At 36.0% G+C, this 17,091-nt stretch overlaps 1 protein-coding gene across 1 annotated transcript in view; it reads left to right on the forward strand.

The window, feature by feature from the left end:
• LOC148947499 (obg-like ATPase 1) overlaps window positions 1-17,091 on the forward strand; it is a 105,095-nt gene that overhangs the window by 18,002 nt on the left and 70,002 nt on the right. Inside the window, exons 3-4 of the mRNA XM_089095283.1 lie at window positions 4,149-4,209; window positions 10,629-10,756. Coding sequence (XP_088951409.1) covers window positions 4,149-4,209; window positions 10,629-10,756 — 189 coding nt within the window. The remainder of the gene's footprint in view (window positions 1-4,148; window positions 4,210-10,628; window positions 10,757-17,091) is intronic.

The following is a 17,091-nucleotide window of genomic DNA, read 5'->3' on the forward strand; positions in this document are numbered from 1 at the left end:
TTGTATTCATTTTAAACCTAACTGTTCGAAAATTGTTTGTATAAGAAAATTGTGTTGAAGTAGGCAATTTCCCCTTCAAATCTTTAACAAATTTCTTGTGGCTGCCTTTGCCAAAATTAATGATAGCCTAATTATATTTTGAATCAAAAGCGGAATCTTTCGCTATAAGAATATAAAAAAAAGCAAAATTTAAAAATATTTTTCTGTTATGGAACTTCAAAATTAACTTTAAATTTCAACATTCTTGTACGGCCTCTTGCCTACGTCCCGGGCTGCATGCGATATCTCAATTCGATCATTCATATATTGGAATGCATTCTCAGTCGGGGTTGCACAGAACCCTAAGGTTCTGCAGAAGGTCATGGGGTACCGTAAGAAATAGTGAGATGGTATACTAAAATATTTAGCCTTATGAATAAAATAAGAAGGTACTTTATATATTGTGAAGGAATTCCATAAGAATATGTCATTTATTTTAAGGCCCCGAGGATGTCAAAATCAAAACATTTTTAGTCTCCTGGACCCAGCATAGGTCTATTAATAACTGAAAACTGCGATTTTGTGAGATTTTTCTTTTGGTAGTTTAAAAACACTGAAATTGTATGGGCAACACCTCAATGTCGTAGAATATCGGGTGGTAGACACCTATCCAAAACAAGATTATGGTGAAAACCCTCTCATAGTGCGAGTAGTAGGCCCTAATAGGAGCCTATTACTGTTATTATCTGTCACCGTTCATTTACTGCCTCCCCCCCCGTGCCTGACTGTGAGGAATGTTTGTTGTGGAATATGTTCCCAAAATTAGATGGACTGGAGCCAGTGATGACTACCAAAATCATGCCCGGGGTGGGGCTCAATCTTCTGGAAATGTGAAGTGCTGCCCATGACACAATAAAACATCCCTTGAGAAGCAATCTGAACTGAGAGAAGGAAGTGCTTTTGTTAATTCGGGTTTTGAGGATCAAGTACCGCTTGTTTCTGATGGCTGGCGATTTGTGAGTGACTCTTCTTTCTCTTCCAAAGGGCCAGTCTTGCCTGTGGAAGGCGGTTTTAAGCTTGCAGATAGGGTTCTTGGGGTGGGGGGAGTAATAATGGAAACCTCAAAATTTCAGGCCCGAGAGGGCACCAGTAGCTCAGCAGCACTTCGTGCTATTTTTGGGGGGAGGAGCGGAGGCAATGGGCGTTTGTAGCCTGAGCCTTGATCGACTCCACTCCTAACCTCTCCGAGTATGATGAAATCCTCTGACTTAGCCTAAGACCAAAGGTTCTCCCGCGTCATTTTAATATAATAGTAGGAGCAGTTTTTTATTATTCCCCAAACCAAAATATCGACCAAAAACGTAAATTTATACAGCAATTCTAGTCCAGACTAGTGCTGACTTTGTTCTATCTAAGTATCCAAATGCTGGTATTTTTTACTAGGTGATGCAAATGACCTCAAGATGGACTGTATTTGTATCTGTCTTAATATTAAACAATTAGTTAAAATTCCGACAACAAGAGGAAATACGTCCCTTGATGTCATTTGTTCTAATATGAATAAGTTTTACAGTCCTCCCCAAGCCCTGCCTCCATTAGGTGATAGTTACCTATTATTCTCTCCGTTTATCCCCTTCCTCGTCTTTCCTACACTAGTTCACAACCACAAGTGGATCTTACCGTCTCCTCAGTGATTCGGGTGTTTTTTCATTTGGCTCTTGGTTGTCCAAGGAATGTTGGTTCGACATTTATGATCTAAATATCCTTGAAGACAAAATCATTACTTTCCACAAAAAAAACTGAATGACAATTATGTGGCTCATTTTCCCGAAAAAAAGTTTAAAAAAATTCTGTTGATAAACAATATATAAATGATCATATTAAAATGCTAATCCGGAAAAAAATTAACTTATTCAAAAGAGGTAAACTAAAGGAAGCAAATAGTTTAAGAAAAAACTTAAAAAAACAAATTAGAAAATCTGCCAGAACGTATTACAAAAATAAAGTTAAAGGCCTATGCCAGTATAAACCCAAAGATCGGTATTCCCAGATCAAAATACTTGCTGGCAAGTTACCTGAGCCACTAAACTTTAATTTAGATGAACCTACAAAGACAACAGCAAATAATCTGAACGAGTTCCTTGCTTCATTTGTCCAAAGCCTTCCTCCCGTGTCTTATGTAACTCCTAGTGTTGCAACCCCCTTTAATTTCCCTAACATTTTCCCTTTTGACATGGTAAAACAAAATAGAAAAATTAAAAAAAAATCAAGCACTTGCTCACTGGATATTCCTGTCCCACTTATTAAAGCCTTCAGTGATTACCTCTCAAAGCCACTTTCTATTCTTTTCAATCAATGCACTCAATCTGGACTTTTCCCTTCCCTTTGGAAACAAGGTTTCATAACTCCAGTAAAAAAAAAAGGTAAACCTGGCTTTGATGGCATTCGTCCTATCTCTCTGACTTCTATTTTTTTTTCAAAATTATATGAAAACTTTCTTGCTGACTGCCTTAGGGACCAAGCCCATCCCCTTGTTGATCCTAGGTAGTTTGGAAATGTTAAATCTACATCAACCTCATATTACCTTACCCACCTCGTTGACTCCATAGGGAGACTACTTGAGAGACTAAACTCCTGGTTAAACCTAATTTCTGTTGACCTACAAAAGGCTTTTGACCTGGTTAACCATAATATCTTGATAGAAAAACTTATCAAAGAATTCCAGGTCGAAACATTTTTAGTCGAGCTCGTTGCCTCATTTCTTTCAAACAGATCACAGGCGGTCAAATATCAAGATTGCTATTCCAGCCACCTTTATATTCACAATGGTATTCCTCTAGGTACTGTTCTTGGCCCCCTCCTGTTTTCCGTCATAATCAACAGCCTTTCAATGGATTAACCTGACAGGTGGAAATTTGGCGATGATCTAACAGTTGTAGAGACGTGTTATAAAAATATTTATAGCAATCTAATGGGTATCCTCCATGACGTTGCAGGCGAGGCTTCTTATCTTGATATGACGGTTAATTCTTGTAAATCCACCATAGTATCTGTCAGCTTCCTCTAGTCCCCTCTTCTTTTCCTTCATCCTTTTCCTTCTGAGTTTTCAGCTACTTCCTTTAAACTCCTAGGTATTACCATATCTTCTGATTTGAAGTGGGACGCCCATGTAAATAACATCCTCCGTCAAGCAAACTTATTACTTTCTCTTTTGAAACTTCTGAATAAATTTAGTTGCCCGCCCCCCCCCCCATCTTAGTTACTAAATATATGTATATTTCTTTTGTAAGTCCTTTGGTCGAGTACACTTGTCCTTTCTGGCATCCGGGCCTCTCAATTGAAGCAACCAAAAAAATCGAAAATATTCAAAAAAGAGCCCTAGGGATTATTTATGAAGAAGGCAAGGTCCCATGTTCCTACCTCCTTGAAACTTCAAAACTTGATACCCTCGAGTCCAGAAGAAAAAAATTTTGCCTCCGTTTTGGAAAGTCAGCACAAATAAACCCCCGTACTAAAAACATCTTTACTAGCCGCCACTCACCCATAAGAAATCGCCATCCCCCGTATAGTATCCCAACCTATCCCCATCATTTCTCCCATACCTTTTTTCTACCTTACGTTATAGAAAAAAAACTTTTATTCCGTTTTATATAAATATAATCAACCAAAATCAGGACTCGTAAGTTTGCCAAAAAGTTAAATCGTTTTGTATATATTTTTTTTTTAATTTTCGAACATTTGGTTATTGTATTTGTTATTCTTTTTACCTTTTATTTTATGACCTATAAAATATTTTATGATTATGACCTATATTTATGACTTTTGTATTTTGTATTTTCTGACTATTACCTGTTGTGTTTTGTTACAGTGGTAACTATATTTTGTTATTGTATTTTTTTTACTAAGAAATGTGAATTCGGCCCACTAGGGTTTGTGATAGTCTTATTGCCAATAAGTATCTTATCTTACTACTTCTTTAGTAATTGCTTTTATTATTTTTTTTATATTGAATACTTGAATGGACAATTCATTTTTGTATGGTGAACATAGGATTCTGGAGCCAATGGCATGTTGTGTTTGTTTTGTTGTAACCTTTTTGTTAATAAATTGAATTCGTTTCAGTAATTCAGTATTAAGCGTTGTTATATGTTTAATTTCTTTTTAGATACGTCGAGTGCCAGTGCCTGATGCTAGATACGATTATTTATGTCAATATTTCAAGCCTTTAAGGTAAGCAAGATCCCATTGCCCCATTGCCAAAGGGATACATAAGTAATTGAGTATACTCAAATACTCGTCTTCAATTTCTGTTTTGAATTTTAAGCATATGTATTTTTGGAATTTTTGTATTTTTGTATTTTGTATCATATGCATTTTTGGGTCGGGGGTTACTTGGAAGGATCTTTCAATGGAGGGAGTTTTCATGGGGAAAGGGACGTTGCTATGAAGGGGGCACCGGATTATCTGTGTCAATATTTCAAACCTTTAAGGTAAGCAAGATCCCCTTGCCCCATTGCCAAAGGGATACATAAGTAATTGAGTATACTCAAATACTCGTCTTCAATTTCTGTTTTGAATTTTAAGCATATGTATTTTTGGAATTTTTGTATTTTGTCTTTGTATTTTGTATCATATGTATTTTTGGGTCGGGGGTTACTGGGAAGGATCTTTCAATGGAGGGAGTTTTCATGGGGAAAGGGACGTTGCTATGAAGGGGGCACCGGATTATCTGTGTCAATATTTCAAACCTTTAAGGTAAGCAAGATCCCATTGCCCCGTTGCCAAAGGGATACATAAGTAATTCAGTATACTCAAATACTCTTCTTTCTGTTTTGAATTTTAAACATATGTATTTTTGGAATTTTTGTATTTTTTTGTATTTTTGTATTTTGTATCATATGCATTTTTCGGTCGGGGGTTACTTGGAAGGATCTTTCAATGGAGGGAGTTTTCATGGGGAAAGGGACATTGCTATGAAGGGGGCACCGGATTATCTATGTCAATATTTCAGACCTTTAAGGTAAGCAAGATTACTAGCATTTTCCCCAAATGCTGCTTTATAATTCTCTTCTACGCTTTATAGTTGTAGGTAACGAAAAGAAATATACACTCGGCTTTTGCCCTCTGTGCGTAACGGCGACTGAGATTTCAGAGTCACGCCATTGACTCCCGCCGCAAGTCAAAGGATTTGATACCACCAGGAGTCGAACCCTTGTCCCAAAGGATAGAGGTTTACAATTCCAGCATCCTATCCACTCGGCCAAGGTGGCTGCTATAATATATGTTCTGAGTACTGAGAGGAGTGGAAGTTTGCCCTACAGCTGTATTTAAAGTCACCCGGTGAAATAAAACTGCTGTTCTAGATTAGAGTTAGAGAAGAAGTTTTGGTACTTATCGGTTATTGGAAACACATTCATGAATTACGCTTGTTGCATCTCAGAAAACCAGTTTCGTAGCCACAAAAACAAGTGATGGATTATACAATGCATTGGACTTAGATAGAATGCATTGGACTTTTATATTTGAGCTATATATTTGCACATTAGGGGTGGGGCATAGGTTGGTTAGGTTAGGTCTCCATAATTTTGTTCTTAAAGTATTATTTTATCATCATGTTTTGTTATTTTTCATTAGGATTAACCTAAGTTAACTTTTTGGCTGTGTTTCCAATGACCGACAAGTACCGTTTTTTTTCCGGCCGGCAAACAAATAAATAAAATCTTTTTCTTTATATTCTGGTAAAAATTTACTAATGATAACTTATTAAGGTAAGCAAGTGAACATTTTTCTCAAGTCCTGCTTTATAATCATGGTACTTGTCGGTTATATAAAACACACTCAAGAATTTCGATCGTGAATGATTTGAACGTGAGACAAGAAACTGGTTAAGCAACTTCTTTTAGCTTTGGCTGGGTTGGAAAATAAATTGTAGCTATATTTTATTTAAGTTTTTAGTTGGTATTATGGTTAGGTTAGGTTAGAATTGGTTTCGTATTTAATTTTTGCTCTTCTTTACCCCCCCCCCCCCCTAATGTGAAAATATATAACCCAACTTTGCTTATACGCTGTTCTATTTTGATCAAAATTTGGTTTGGTTTATTTAGCCTTCACCAAATTTCACTTTTCGAGTATGTATTATATAACCGACAAGTATCATAATTTTTGTTGTACTTTATAAGTTCGGTTCGGACGGGAGTTGAATTTCGTTTTAGTAACCATATTTAAAGTCGCCTTATAAAAAGAATACTTCGTGTGATCGAATATTCGGTCGACCACTGTTCCACATATTAGGTCCATTTCTGTTCCAGATTGGAGTTAGAGAAAAATTTTTTTCCCAACAGGCAAAAAATAAATAAAATGTTTCTCTTTTTGCTATGGTAAAAATTAACTATTGGTAACTTATTAAGGTAAACAACACTTGAACATTTTGCCCCAGTCCTATTTGAGCAAAATGTTCTGCTGTACTGCTGTAACTTTTTGCTGTACTTTATAAGTTGGGCTCGGACAGGATTTGGATTTCTTTTATGTAGCCCGATTTAAAGTCGCCTGATAAAACAAAACTATTCGTGTGACCGACATTCGGTCGACCTCTGTTCCAGATGTGAGTCAGAGAATTAACTCCTAATTTGGAGTTAACCCGATCCTAATTTTGGGTATAAATCTGTTCGAGACCAAATCATATTGTCCTGATAACATGATAAATGTTATTGGGACAATCAAAGTATTGTAATACCGACCTAGTCTATCGTTTGATATGCCTTCCGCCTCTACTTTCCCTCCCTTTGCTACCGAATATTGTGGAAGTTTGCCTCCATCATCCCTGTTGTTCAGATGGCGAGTCTACTCGTATCGACATTTCAGCCTCTTCTTCTGCATTGGTAAGTTATATGAGTGCATTCCCAACAAAACTCCTTGCACATACCTTGAGTCAAATATTAATGATATTTATTGTGACTTTAACAGGAAACAATGGATATTAAGCTACCGAACGTAAGGAGTAGGTCGAACCTCTGGCACAGGGATATTATACTGAAATGCTGTTTTTGAATATAGTAAAAAAAATTCCATATGGTCTGGTATAACACGCTATTGGAAAATTGCATGAAATTATGAGCCGTCCACTAAAGATTGTAGGCATTACTACTCTTCTTGTTCTTCTTGATGGCTTTACCTCCCACGAACATCCGCAAAGCCTGGGACTCTTCAGTCTACCATCCTGAGACCCACACTTTGAAAGTTATATGAATGACTCGGATGGTAACCTTGTTAATCCGGTGCATAATTCTCATGACGTTACTGAGGTTCATGTAGTTCCACATCGTTTTCGGAGATAGAAAATCATCCTAAAGCCAGGATCGTCAATTTCTATCATCCAGGACAAAGGAGCCATCAGTCATCCGATCGAAGATTCTGCGTCGACATCCTAACTTGCATGGGGTTCTTGGGTCTTAAGAACTCATTTCCATCCAGATTGACCCTCCCTCTTTACAAGTCTCGTAGTCTTTTGCAATGGAACTCTACCATCTACATCCATCCCCACACGAGTAACTATTGTTGCAACTTCTTTGATTGAAAATATCTTCTTTGTGGTTATTGAAAAGAAAACTCAAGTTTAGTAAAGGATATCTTTATTCAATTTCCAATATATTCTGCGTTCAGCCTGAAACAGGGGAGAAGTAACCGGACTCTGATATTTGATTTCTTTACTAATAGGTTTGGGGAGAAAGAGTTATCTCTTCTTGGGTCCAAATTAGCGGAAAATTCGCGGAGCTTGTTTGATAATGATAAGGATGTCTCTTGTTTATTTGAGTCCTTTCATGGGACCATAAAAGAGTCTATTCTTAGCAGCTGTAAAGTACCATCTTCTAATAACAGTTCTAGAAGAATTGTCCCTTTAAGCCCATGGATGACGTCCGGACTACTCAAAAGCTGAAGAAGGAAAAATAATCTCTGGAGAGCTTATAGATGCGCTACACTTTCTGCAGGTGCTATTCGTCTTTGTTAATTCAAGATCTCCCGGAATATATATAATTCCTTGTGTAGGAAAGCCAAATCTCTGTATTATCTAAATAATTTTGCTGCTTGTGGCAATGATCTTCGTAAAACTTAGAAGGTAATACAATCTCTACATAAACCCAGGTCTCAATCTAGCTCTAGACCTATGAGTCTGGTCATTGTTAAAGTAGCTGTGGAGGGTGAACTTGATGTTCAAGAAGTTTTCACTTCCGTCTTCGCTAATATTGATAGGAATATTATTTCAACCATTACTTTGTCTCGACCAAAGCTTAACTTTAGATCTTACCTCGAGCCATCTTGTGTTAAGTCTGTGTTTCTAGAGCCAGTAAAAGTAAGTGAAATTACTAAAATTGTTAACAGCTTAAAAATCTTGTCCTCATTCTGTGCTATATTGTATCCCAAAAAAAGTAGCTTAATAGTTTCCTCATTTAATATTATTTCATCTAACAAAACATATTAATCTTTCTTTTGAACGGAGTGGTTTTCACGATGTTCTCAATCGTGCTGACATTTGTATTTTGTATAAAGGTGGACCAAGAAATGTTCTGGCAAATTATCGACCAATTTCAATTTTATCAGTATTCAGTAAAATATTTGAAAAGCATTCTCGTCTCCTTACTTTCTTAAAATCTAAAATTTTCTTCATGATTTTCAATTTGGTTTCCGAATGAAGCACTCCACTGAATATGCCTGTATGACCCTTTTGAATTTTGTTCATTCTGCGGTAGATTCGGGATTGATTCTGGCTGCTATATTCCTGTCTAATCGTAAGGCCTTCGATTCCTTAACCCTTAAAATTCTTCTATCAAAGATGTCTCATTTTGGCATTAGGGGAAGTGTATTTTTTTTGGTTCCAGTCTTATTTGATGGATATGTTAATTTCTGTTGATCCACTTTTCCGGTCACCCTCGCAAGTGAATTTCGGTGTCCCCCAGGGATCAGTTTTAGGGCCTGTGCTATTTTTGATTTATGTAAATGATCTATATTATGTTGTAAAAAGGCTGAAACTTATTAATTGCTGTCGACTTTGTCATCCTAAGCCTTCCCTTGCCCATAGTGGCAACTATAGTTCGCCTTCTTCCGATGTCCTTGTTTGTTTTGCTGATGACAGCACACTTGGTACTTTGGGAAACTGCGAATCCGAGCTTCGATTGAATTTGCAAAATTTTTTTGAGAGGGTGATTATGTGGCTTGATGTTAATTATCTTACTCTGAATTTTCTAAGTCCAGTTTTTTGATTTTTTTCGCGTTTCTCAGGTTTATCCCCAGTTATCAGAAATTCACCAGCGGAATGAAATAATTCACTGATCTAAAGACCGATATGTTCGGTTTTGGAGTATTCTTGTTGATGAAAATCTATCTTTCAAACGTCACATTGATTCTATTAAAATGAAGATATGCAGGAGTCTCGGTATTTTAAGGAGACTTAGACATCATTTTCCAGGATCGATTTTGAAAATCCTTTTTCACTGCTTGATCCAATCTTACGTTTCTTACTGTCCAATTGTTTGAATGTCAACTTTTCCTTCACTGTAAAAACCACTTTCTAAGGTTTACAATAAAGCTAGCAACCTCATTCAGGAGACTAATCGTTCATTAGTTATACCATTACTTGATCTTGAGTCACTATACATTCTTTCATGTGCATGTTTTACTTTTGCTCAGCTTAATGGTGACCTTCCCCGGCCCCTAAGTGTTCCGCTGTGTTTTACCTCTGATCAAAATAATTATAATCTTCGTAATATGACAAAGCATGTTCAAGTTCCATTTACTCCTTGCATAAGGTCAGATTTTAATCCTCTAATGGCGTGTCATATTATTTGGAATAAGTTGCCTGAATCAGCTCGAGGTTGCCACTCATTCGGTTTGTTTAAAAAAAATTGATAAAAATTCGTTGGCTTCGTAGAAGTATATTTTTATTTATGTTTTTATTTTTTATTTATTTTGGAGTCTATTTAATCTAATTAATTATTTTAGTTTACTCATTCTATTGTTTCTATACTTTTCGTTTTATTTGTATTCTCTTTTCTCCTCCTTCGTATGTGAGTAAGTGATCATTTTAAATTTTCTTTTGTTTTTCATATCTGAGTATGCAATTCATATGTCTTCCCCCTTTGTACAGGCCAATGAGCCTTTGGGGGAATAATAACATGTAATATTGTATGTGTATCTAATGAAGAATAAAACTTATCTTATCTTTTTCGAGGGAATCCCAAAGTCCTATTGGTGCCACTCCCATGTTCTTCAATACTAATATGTACAGTTCTACATAATTCCCTGTAATGTAATTCTGTAATAATTCTAGGCTGATTATTTACCTTATATTATTACCTTATATATTACCTGATATTACCTTATATTATTTACCTTAGGCTGATTAATTACCCTTATTATTTACCCTTTGTCGTATACTTGTCCAGCAGCATTAGCACAATTTTTTTTAACCAGCAAAATTCGCGATTTTGGAGCTTTTTTTTACGATGACGTGGAACATAGTTGTATGTTTTATCATGTGATTGCTGTGCTGGTTTAGAATAAGCAAAATATTTTGACGCTAAAAAAACAAAAAACTGATTTAGTCGATTCTTTTCTCGATCTCTTTCTTCATCGACTTTATAGTTGTTTTTTTTCAGTAAAGTACCAGCGTTCTTGAATATAGTTGACATTGCCGGCTTAGTAAAAGGTGCACATGAAGGCCAAGGACTCGGGAATGCCTTCTTATCCCATATTAGAGCAGTGGACGCCATTTTTCACTTAAGTAGTAAGTCCCTAGATTTATTAGGCGAGTTAAAGACTGAAATCTACTCCAAAGCAGGGTCATATCCATAAGGGGGGGCTACTGGGTTTGAACAACCCCCTCCCCTCCCATCAATTTTTTATCTTTTTGTTAAAGCAAAATGCATATAAACAATTATGCGCTTTTTAAAGATTTTTTTTGCGCCCCTCCCCCTTCGAAAGAAATAATCCCTCACGAACAAAAATCCTGGATGCGCCCTTGCTACAAAGAGTAAAGGATAATTTGGTTTCCTATCAATCTATGGTAGAAATTGGGCTCTAATTTCATTGGTTTACACATGTGATGTCTATTCGTAAGGCAACCTTATTATTTTTTGCTGCTGTAGAGACACACCATAGCCTATTTAGTTTAAAACTCTGCTGTCTAAAAAAAAATAACGTAGTTCGCCAGTAAAAAGAACGAACAGATTTTTAGCCAATTTTTTTTTTACAAATACTCTCTTTGTTTCTCTGTGGCTACTCTAAAAATTTTTTCAGTTACAGACACAGCTTATATAATTATCCAGTATGATCTTTCCCTATCTCACCCATTATAAAAACCCGGACCAAGGTGCGAGTGCTCCAGAGAACGTTTTTGCACATAGAAACATAGGCGGCATCAGATCTTTTCACGGCTAGACAAGTCAGACTGTGATCTAATCGGAAAGAAGTGGAAACCCGCTATTACGAATAATGCACTTTGTTGGAAACAATCGGAAACAGACTAACCCGCTAATTCAGAAAGAAGTGGGAGGAGCTTTTTGTTCGCACCGAGAACGAAGACCAGAAATGATCTGCGATAAGCTTACTGGATAATTATATGAACTGTGGTTACAGATAAGAAGTACCTACGATCAATCTTTTTCAAATTTTGCTAAGCATCTTTTACGTTTGCCTCCTTGGACAAGAAACCATAAAATAATCCATTTCCATAAGTTTATGGACCCAAATATTAGTATTAATAAATCTATCCCGTTTTCAAAGCAAGTTTCATCATCCTTGGTCATCAATTTGTTCGCAATAGTTTTTTCGTATTAATCTAGTGTATGTAATGAAGATTTTTTTTTGTCTTGTTTTTTTTGTCATCGTGTGTTTGTGTCCTTTTCTCTCTCTCTCTCTCTCTCTCTCTCTCTCTCTTTGTCAAACAGTTCGTGGTAACGAACTGTAAGTAAGGAGCGACCCGGCTCAATGGTAACCGAAACTCTAAAAAAGCGGAATTTTGGTATCAATAGATACATCAAAAGAATCAGATTTTAATTCTGATTTTAAATATATAAGTTTCATCAAGTTTAATATTACCCATCAAAAGTTACGCGCCTGAGAAAATTTGGCTGATTTTCGAAAAAAAGGGGGAAAGACCCCCAAAAAGCTATAGAACCTTAATGAAAATCACACCATCATATTCAGCTTATCAGAGAACCCTACTGTAGAGGTTTTAAGCTCCTATCTACAAAAATGTGGAATTTTGCATTTTTTGCCAGAAGAAAGATCACGGGTGCTTGTTTGTTTTTTTTCCCAGGGGTAATCGTTTTTACCCAGTGCTCCTAGAATATCGTAAGAGGGCTCATTGGAACGGAAATTAAAAGTTCTAGTGCCCTTTTTAAGTGACCAAAAAAATGGAGGGCAACTAGGCCCCCTCCCACGCTCATTTTTTTCTCAAAGTCACCCAATTAAAATTTTGAGATAGCCATTTTGTTCAGCATAGTCGAAAATCTAATAAATATGTCTTTTACGATGACTTAATCCCCCAGAGTTCCCAGGGGAAGGGCTGAAAGTTATGAACTTTGCCCATTGCTTACATATTGTATTGGTTATTGGGAAGTATACAGACATTTTCAGGAAGAATTTTTTCTGGTGGGGGGGCTGGAGGAGCGGGCGACTCGGGAGAATCTTTCCGTGGAGGATGTTTCTTTGGGGTAAGGGACATTTCTATGAAGGGGCGCCGGATTTCCAAGCATTATTTAAAAAACGATAAGAAATTAAATTAAAAAAAAACAAGTTTTTTCAACTGAAAGTAAGAAGCAACATTAGAACTTAAAATTAACCGAAATTATTATGTATATGAGGGGGTTCTCCCCCAAGTCAATACCTCGCTCTTTACGCTACAGTTTTTTTTTAGTGCTTTCAAAAGAGCTATCTATTCTAATTAAACGGCCTTTGTGATTCAGGGGTTTGTGAATTAAATTTTGTTTTAATTTTAACGTAAAGAGCGTGGTACTGACTAGGGGAGAACCCCATCATATACGTAATAACATATACGTAATAAAAAAAACAATAAAAAAAAACAAGCGATACGGCTCCATACTAATCGAAACTTTTAAAAACGGAACTTTTATGTCAATAAATATATAAAAATAATGGGCTTATAACGCTGATTCTAAATATATGAATTTTATTAAGTTTAGTATTACTCATCAAAGGCTACGAGCCTGAGAAAATTTACATGATTTTTTAAAGAGGGGGGAAACATCCCCTACAAGTGAAAGAATTTTAATAAAAATCACACCGTCAGTTTCAGCGTATCAGAAAACCCTATTACATAGGTTTCAAGCTCATATCTGCAAAAATCTGCAACTTTGTATTTTTTGCCAGAAGAAAAATATACGAATATAGAAGTTCGTTACGTAAGTTAATTGGTAAATTACGTCAGAACCAAATTTAGAGACTGCCATTTAGCAAAAGAAAAGTAAAATTTTTATGCAAATTTTGTTTACTTATTCAATGACGGTGAGCCAAAATAAAAGCTGCATTAACTAAAAAACGATCAGATGAAGCTCGTTTTATCTGATTTCTCCCCCCTCAACCCGAAATAAATCATGCGTGCATATCTGCTCAATAACAATAGAATTTGAGAGGGTTGTGGCAGGAACTTGAAAACACCATCTCATGCCCTCAGTAGTGCCAATTCACAAAATTAAGGAGGGAGGTCCAAATTTTTTTCCAAAGTCTAGGGAGGGGCAATTTTTTTAATTTTTCTTCAATTTTTTCAATGAAAATACAAAAAGGCATTTTTAGTCAAAATATCCTAAAAAGGTATTGTTTGAAATCTGGGGTGGAACCCCCCCCCCCCCATTGAAGCAACTGTATGCTTCCCCCATTGGCACCACTGCATGCCCGATTTAGGGTTGTATAGTAGTTCGTTAAAGTATCATTCACCTAGCTCAAAAACTTTCTGAGTTGGCGGAAAGCGCCTCTTCTATATCTTTACCGAAACGACATAGCTCTTTTGCAGATAGGTAGACATGAATAAATTTCAGAAAAACCTAAGTTTTGAATGAAGAGGAACAAAGTCCTTGACCCCTACCTCACGAAAAAACAACCTGGAAACCAAACATTTGTGACAAACTTGGTGCACTTACCACTTAGATTTTACAAAGAAAAAGACAAATATCGTGAAAGTCGTATCAGCTAAGTATTGCAAGGAGGGGTGGTGGTCCTAAGACAATGGATGCCATCTTTCACTTAAATAGTAATGCCCCAAATTTATTTGGAGTTGTTCTAACCTTGAACCTGATTTATTCTACATTCTGATCGTTCCAAAAGTCTCAAATTTGTTCCGGGGTTTGGAATTAAAATCTCGAAATAATGAAATTCGCGTAATCGAGTTAACTCGAAGCGACCATCTTATTTGAGGATTCGGCCATAGACTGTTTTAAACAACCAACATATTTTGAAAGGCGTTTCTAGTGATAGTGGAAAGGAAATAAAAAAACATTTAAAGGTTAAATAAATGAAAACGTAAATTAACAAAGAATTTAATACTTCTATCAATATGTTTCAAGTTTGCATAGGGACAAAGAATTGGTATGATCAGATATGATGCCAAATGTCTTGTAAATAACAGTATTTACAAACATAGTTTAATTCTTTTTAACAGTATTAAAAACAATGTTTTACAGTATTTAACAGTATTAAAATTTCCAGTAGAAAATACCCCCCCGCCTCTGAAAATCTGTTCCTCTCAAGATTAATGCAATAGTACGTGCCTTACAAATTCAGTTTTTTAAACGAAAATAAATTGTATTGCTTTTGTAGGTTTATTTTTTGAAATATCGAAAATATCCAGTAATTGATAGGCTATTTTCAACTACCTGAAATGCCTCATTGTTGATTCCGATGATTGAAAAATATTGAAATGCCCATCGAAAACAATGACGAATGTGCAATCTGGTCATACCCGTTTCTTGTTAGCTACATCTTGCCTGACAACCCTGAGGTTTCATCAATACCCATTTGATTATCATAAATTCGTTAATTATAAACAGAATCGCTAATTAGAACCAAACAAATAATTAAATCAAAAGTCATGATTTTCTATTTTTAATTGACAAATTTCCCATGGTGTTTTGAAGTGTGGGATTCGCCCTCTTTCCCTATTATGATCTCTCAAGGGATCTCTCTCAGTCAAATAAATTTAGCACACATTGGTTGATTTAAATGCTTTATCGAGTTAATCAAATTTTGCCGTGGTAAGTGTAAAAAGCGTATCTCACTTGTTTGCTTTTCATGTTTCTTCAGGAGCAGGTAAGGGGCGCTAATTTACGAAAACGTAGGGGGCTTTTTATCACGATACAAAAAATATATTCATGAATACCTTTTGTGGGGGGGGGGGGCTCAATTTTTTTGAAATCGTAAAAAAGTGAACTGTTGAATAGTTTGCATCCATAGACAATTATTTACCAGGAAGACCGACGTTTTTGAGGCATAAAAAAAAATAAAAAAAAAACACACAAAAACTAGGCAAAGTTCATGGAAAATGTAAGAAATTATAAGGAATGTCGTTAAAAACCCGGAGGGTTCTGAAGTTAATTGGTGCCGAAGGGTTTTACTCTAAGTAGCCTACGGCCTGATACTAACACTATGTGAGATAATTGTTAGACACTTCCAAGTTTTGAGGCTTTGCACATCAAACGCACAAAACTGAAATATCCACTTCCCCCTGAAGATACTTTCGTGGTGCGTTGGACTCCCCTGTCCAAATGTTTCCTAAAAAGTTTGTATGGAAAAACGTTTTAAAAAAAGTGAATTTAGAACAACATCAAAAAAGGGTAAAATGTAAAATATTAAGAAACATGATTGAAACTTATTTCCAAAGTGTGTTTTGGCAAAAAATTTCGATATTTCCCAGAAGCACATCCAGGATTTTTGTTCGGGGGGGGGGGGGGGTTACTAATTTTTTTTTTAGGGGGGGGGGGTACACAAAAAACCTCAAAAAACGCATACAAAATTTGTGTATGTCCATTTTTGCTACGTTTTTATGAGTCAAACAAACATTTCGGAGGGGGGGTGGGTTCAAACCAGGTACCCCCCCCCCCCTGGATACGGCCTTGATATTTCCTGTATATTTGGTTGTGTTTTGGAAGAAACGGGGAGATAAAAATTTAAGAAAAGAAGAGCAGGTATTGGGTAGAAGTTGAATAAAAAAGGAGTAAGATAATTTTTCCTGTTGGAAACATGGAAATAAATCTGGAGATTTCGCTATCTTGGGAGCGGATACCCTTCCCGGCCTATGTTTCGTTGCCTAACATAATGAAATTATAGTTTCTCATGACAATTCTTTTATTCAGTGATAAATTCTGTTTTTTATTCGTTTTTAAGTATACCTAAAGGAAGAAAATTCATCCAATTTATCAGCAAGTGAAATAAATCATTTTTATACAATTCTAAAAAAAAGGAATGCCAGATTGTCAGCTTTGCCTCTCGCAGAGACTATCTGTCTTGGCTTTCCTCTAATTTAGCCATGGCTTTCAAGTTTTTCATCACTTCCACCAAGTTGATTTCAATTTAAAAAATAAACGGACTCGGTTGATGTCTTAATGTACCACAGACATCAAATTAGAAACATTTTTGCCCCTCGGACCCATCTGAGGCCTATTTTTTCCCGGAAATCGCCTTTTTATAAGATTTTTCTTTTAATTATTTCCAAAATCAGAAGTTTTTAGGGCAATATAGTAATGAAGTACCTGTGGTAGTATCGTATTTTCTCAGTGTTGCCACGTTAAAATGTGAAAATAAATAAAGCTAAACTGATTAGTTAAATTTTCTGACCCTTTTCGTCCGTAAAAATTCAAGCATTAATAATCCGTTAATTCCAAAAGATAACTTCACGTTCACAGAAAAGCTGTGCCTTCTTAAGCTGTTTGGGTTTTAGCTTATTTTTTGGCTGATTTTCCCTCATGTTCCTTTTTTTAACTTGGTGCCCAATATTACCACAAACGGCGTGACAATAAATGGAGATCTCGATGCCACGCTAGATAGATGATAAAAGTAACTAGTCAAATAGGTTGTTTCAACGGAGAATTTGATCGCAAACAGTGGTTT

Source organism: Artemia sp. Qi Xiang Cuo, chromosome 10 (assembly GCF_049724085.1).
Source record: "Artemia sp. Qi Xiang Cuo chromosome 10, ASM4972408v1, whole genome shotgun sequence".
Lineage (NCBI taxonomy): Eukaryota > Metazoa > Arthropoda > Branchiopoda > Anostraca > Artemiidae > Artemia > Artemia sp. Qi Xiang Cuo.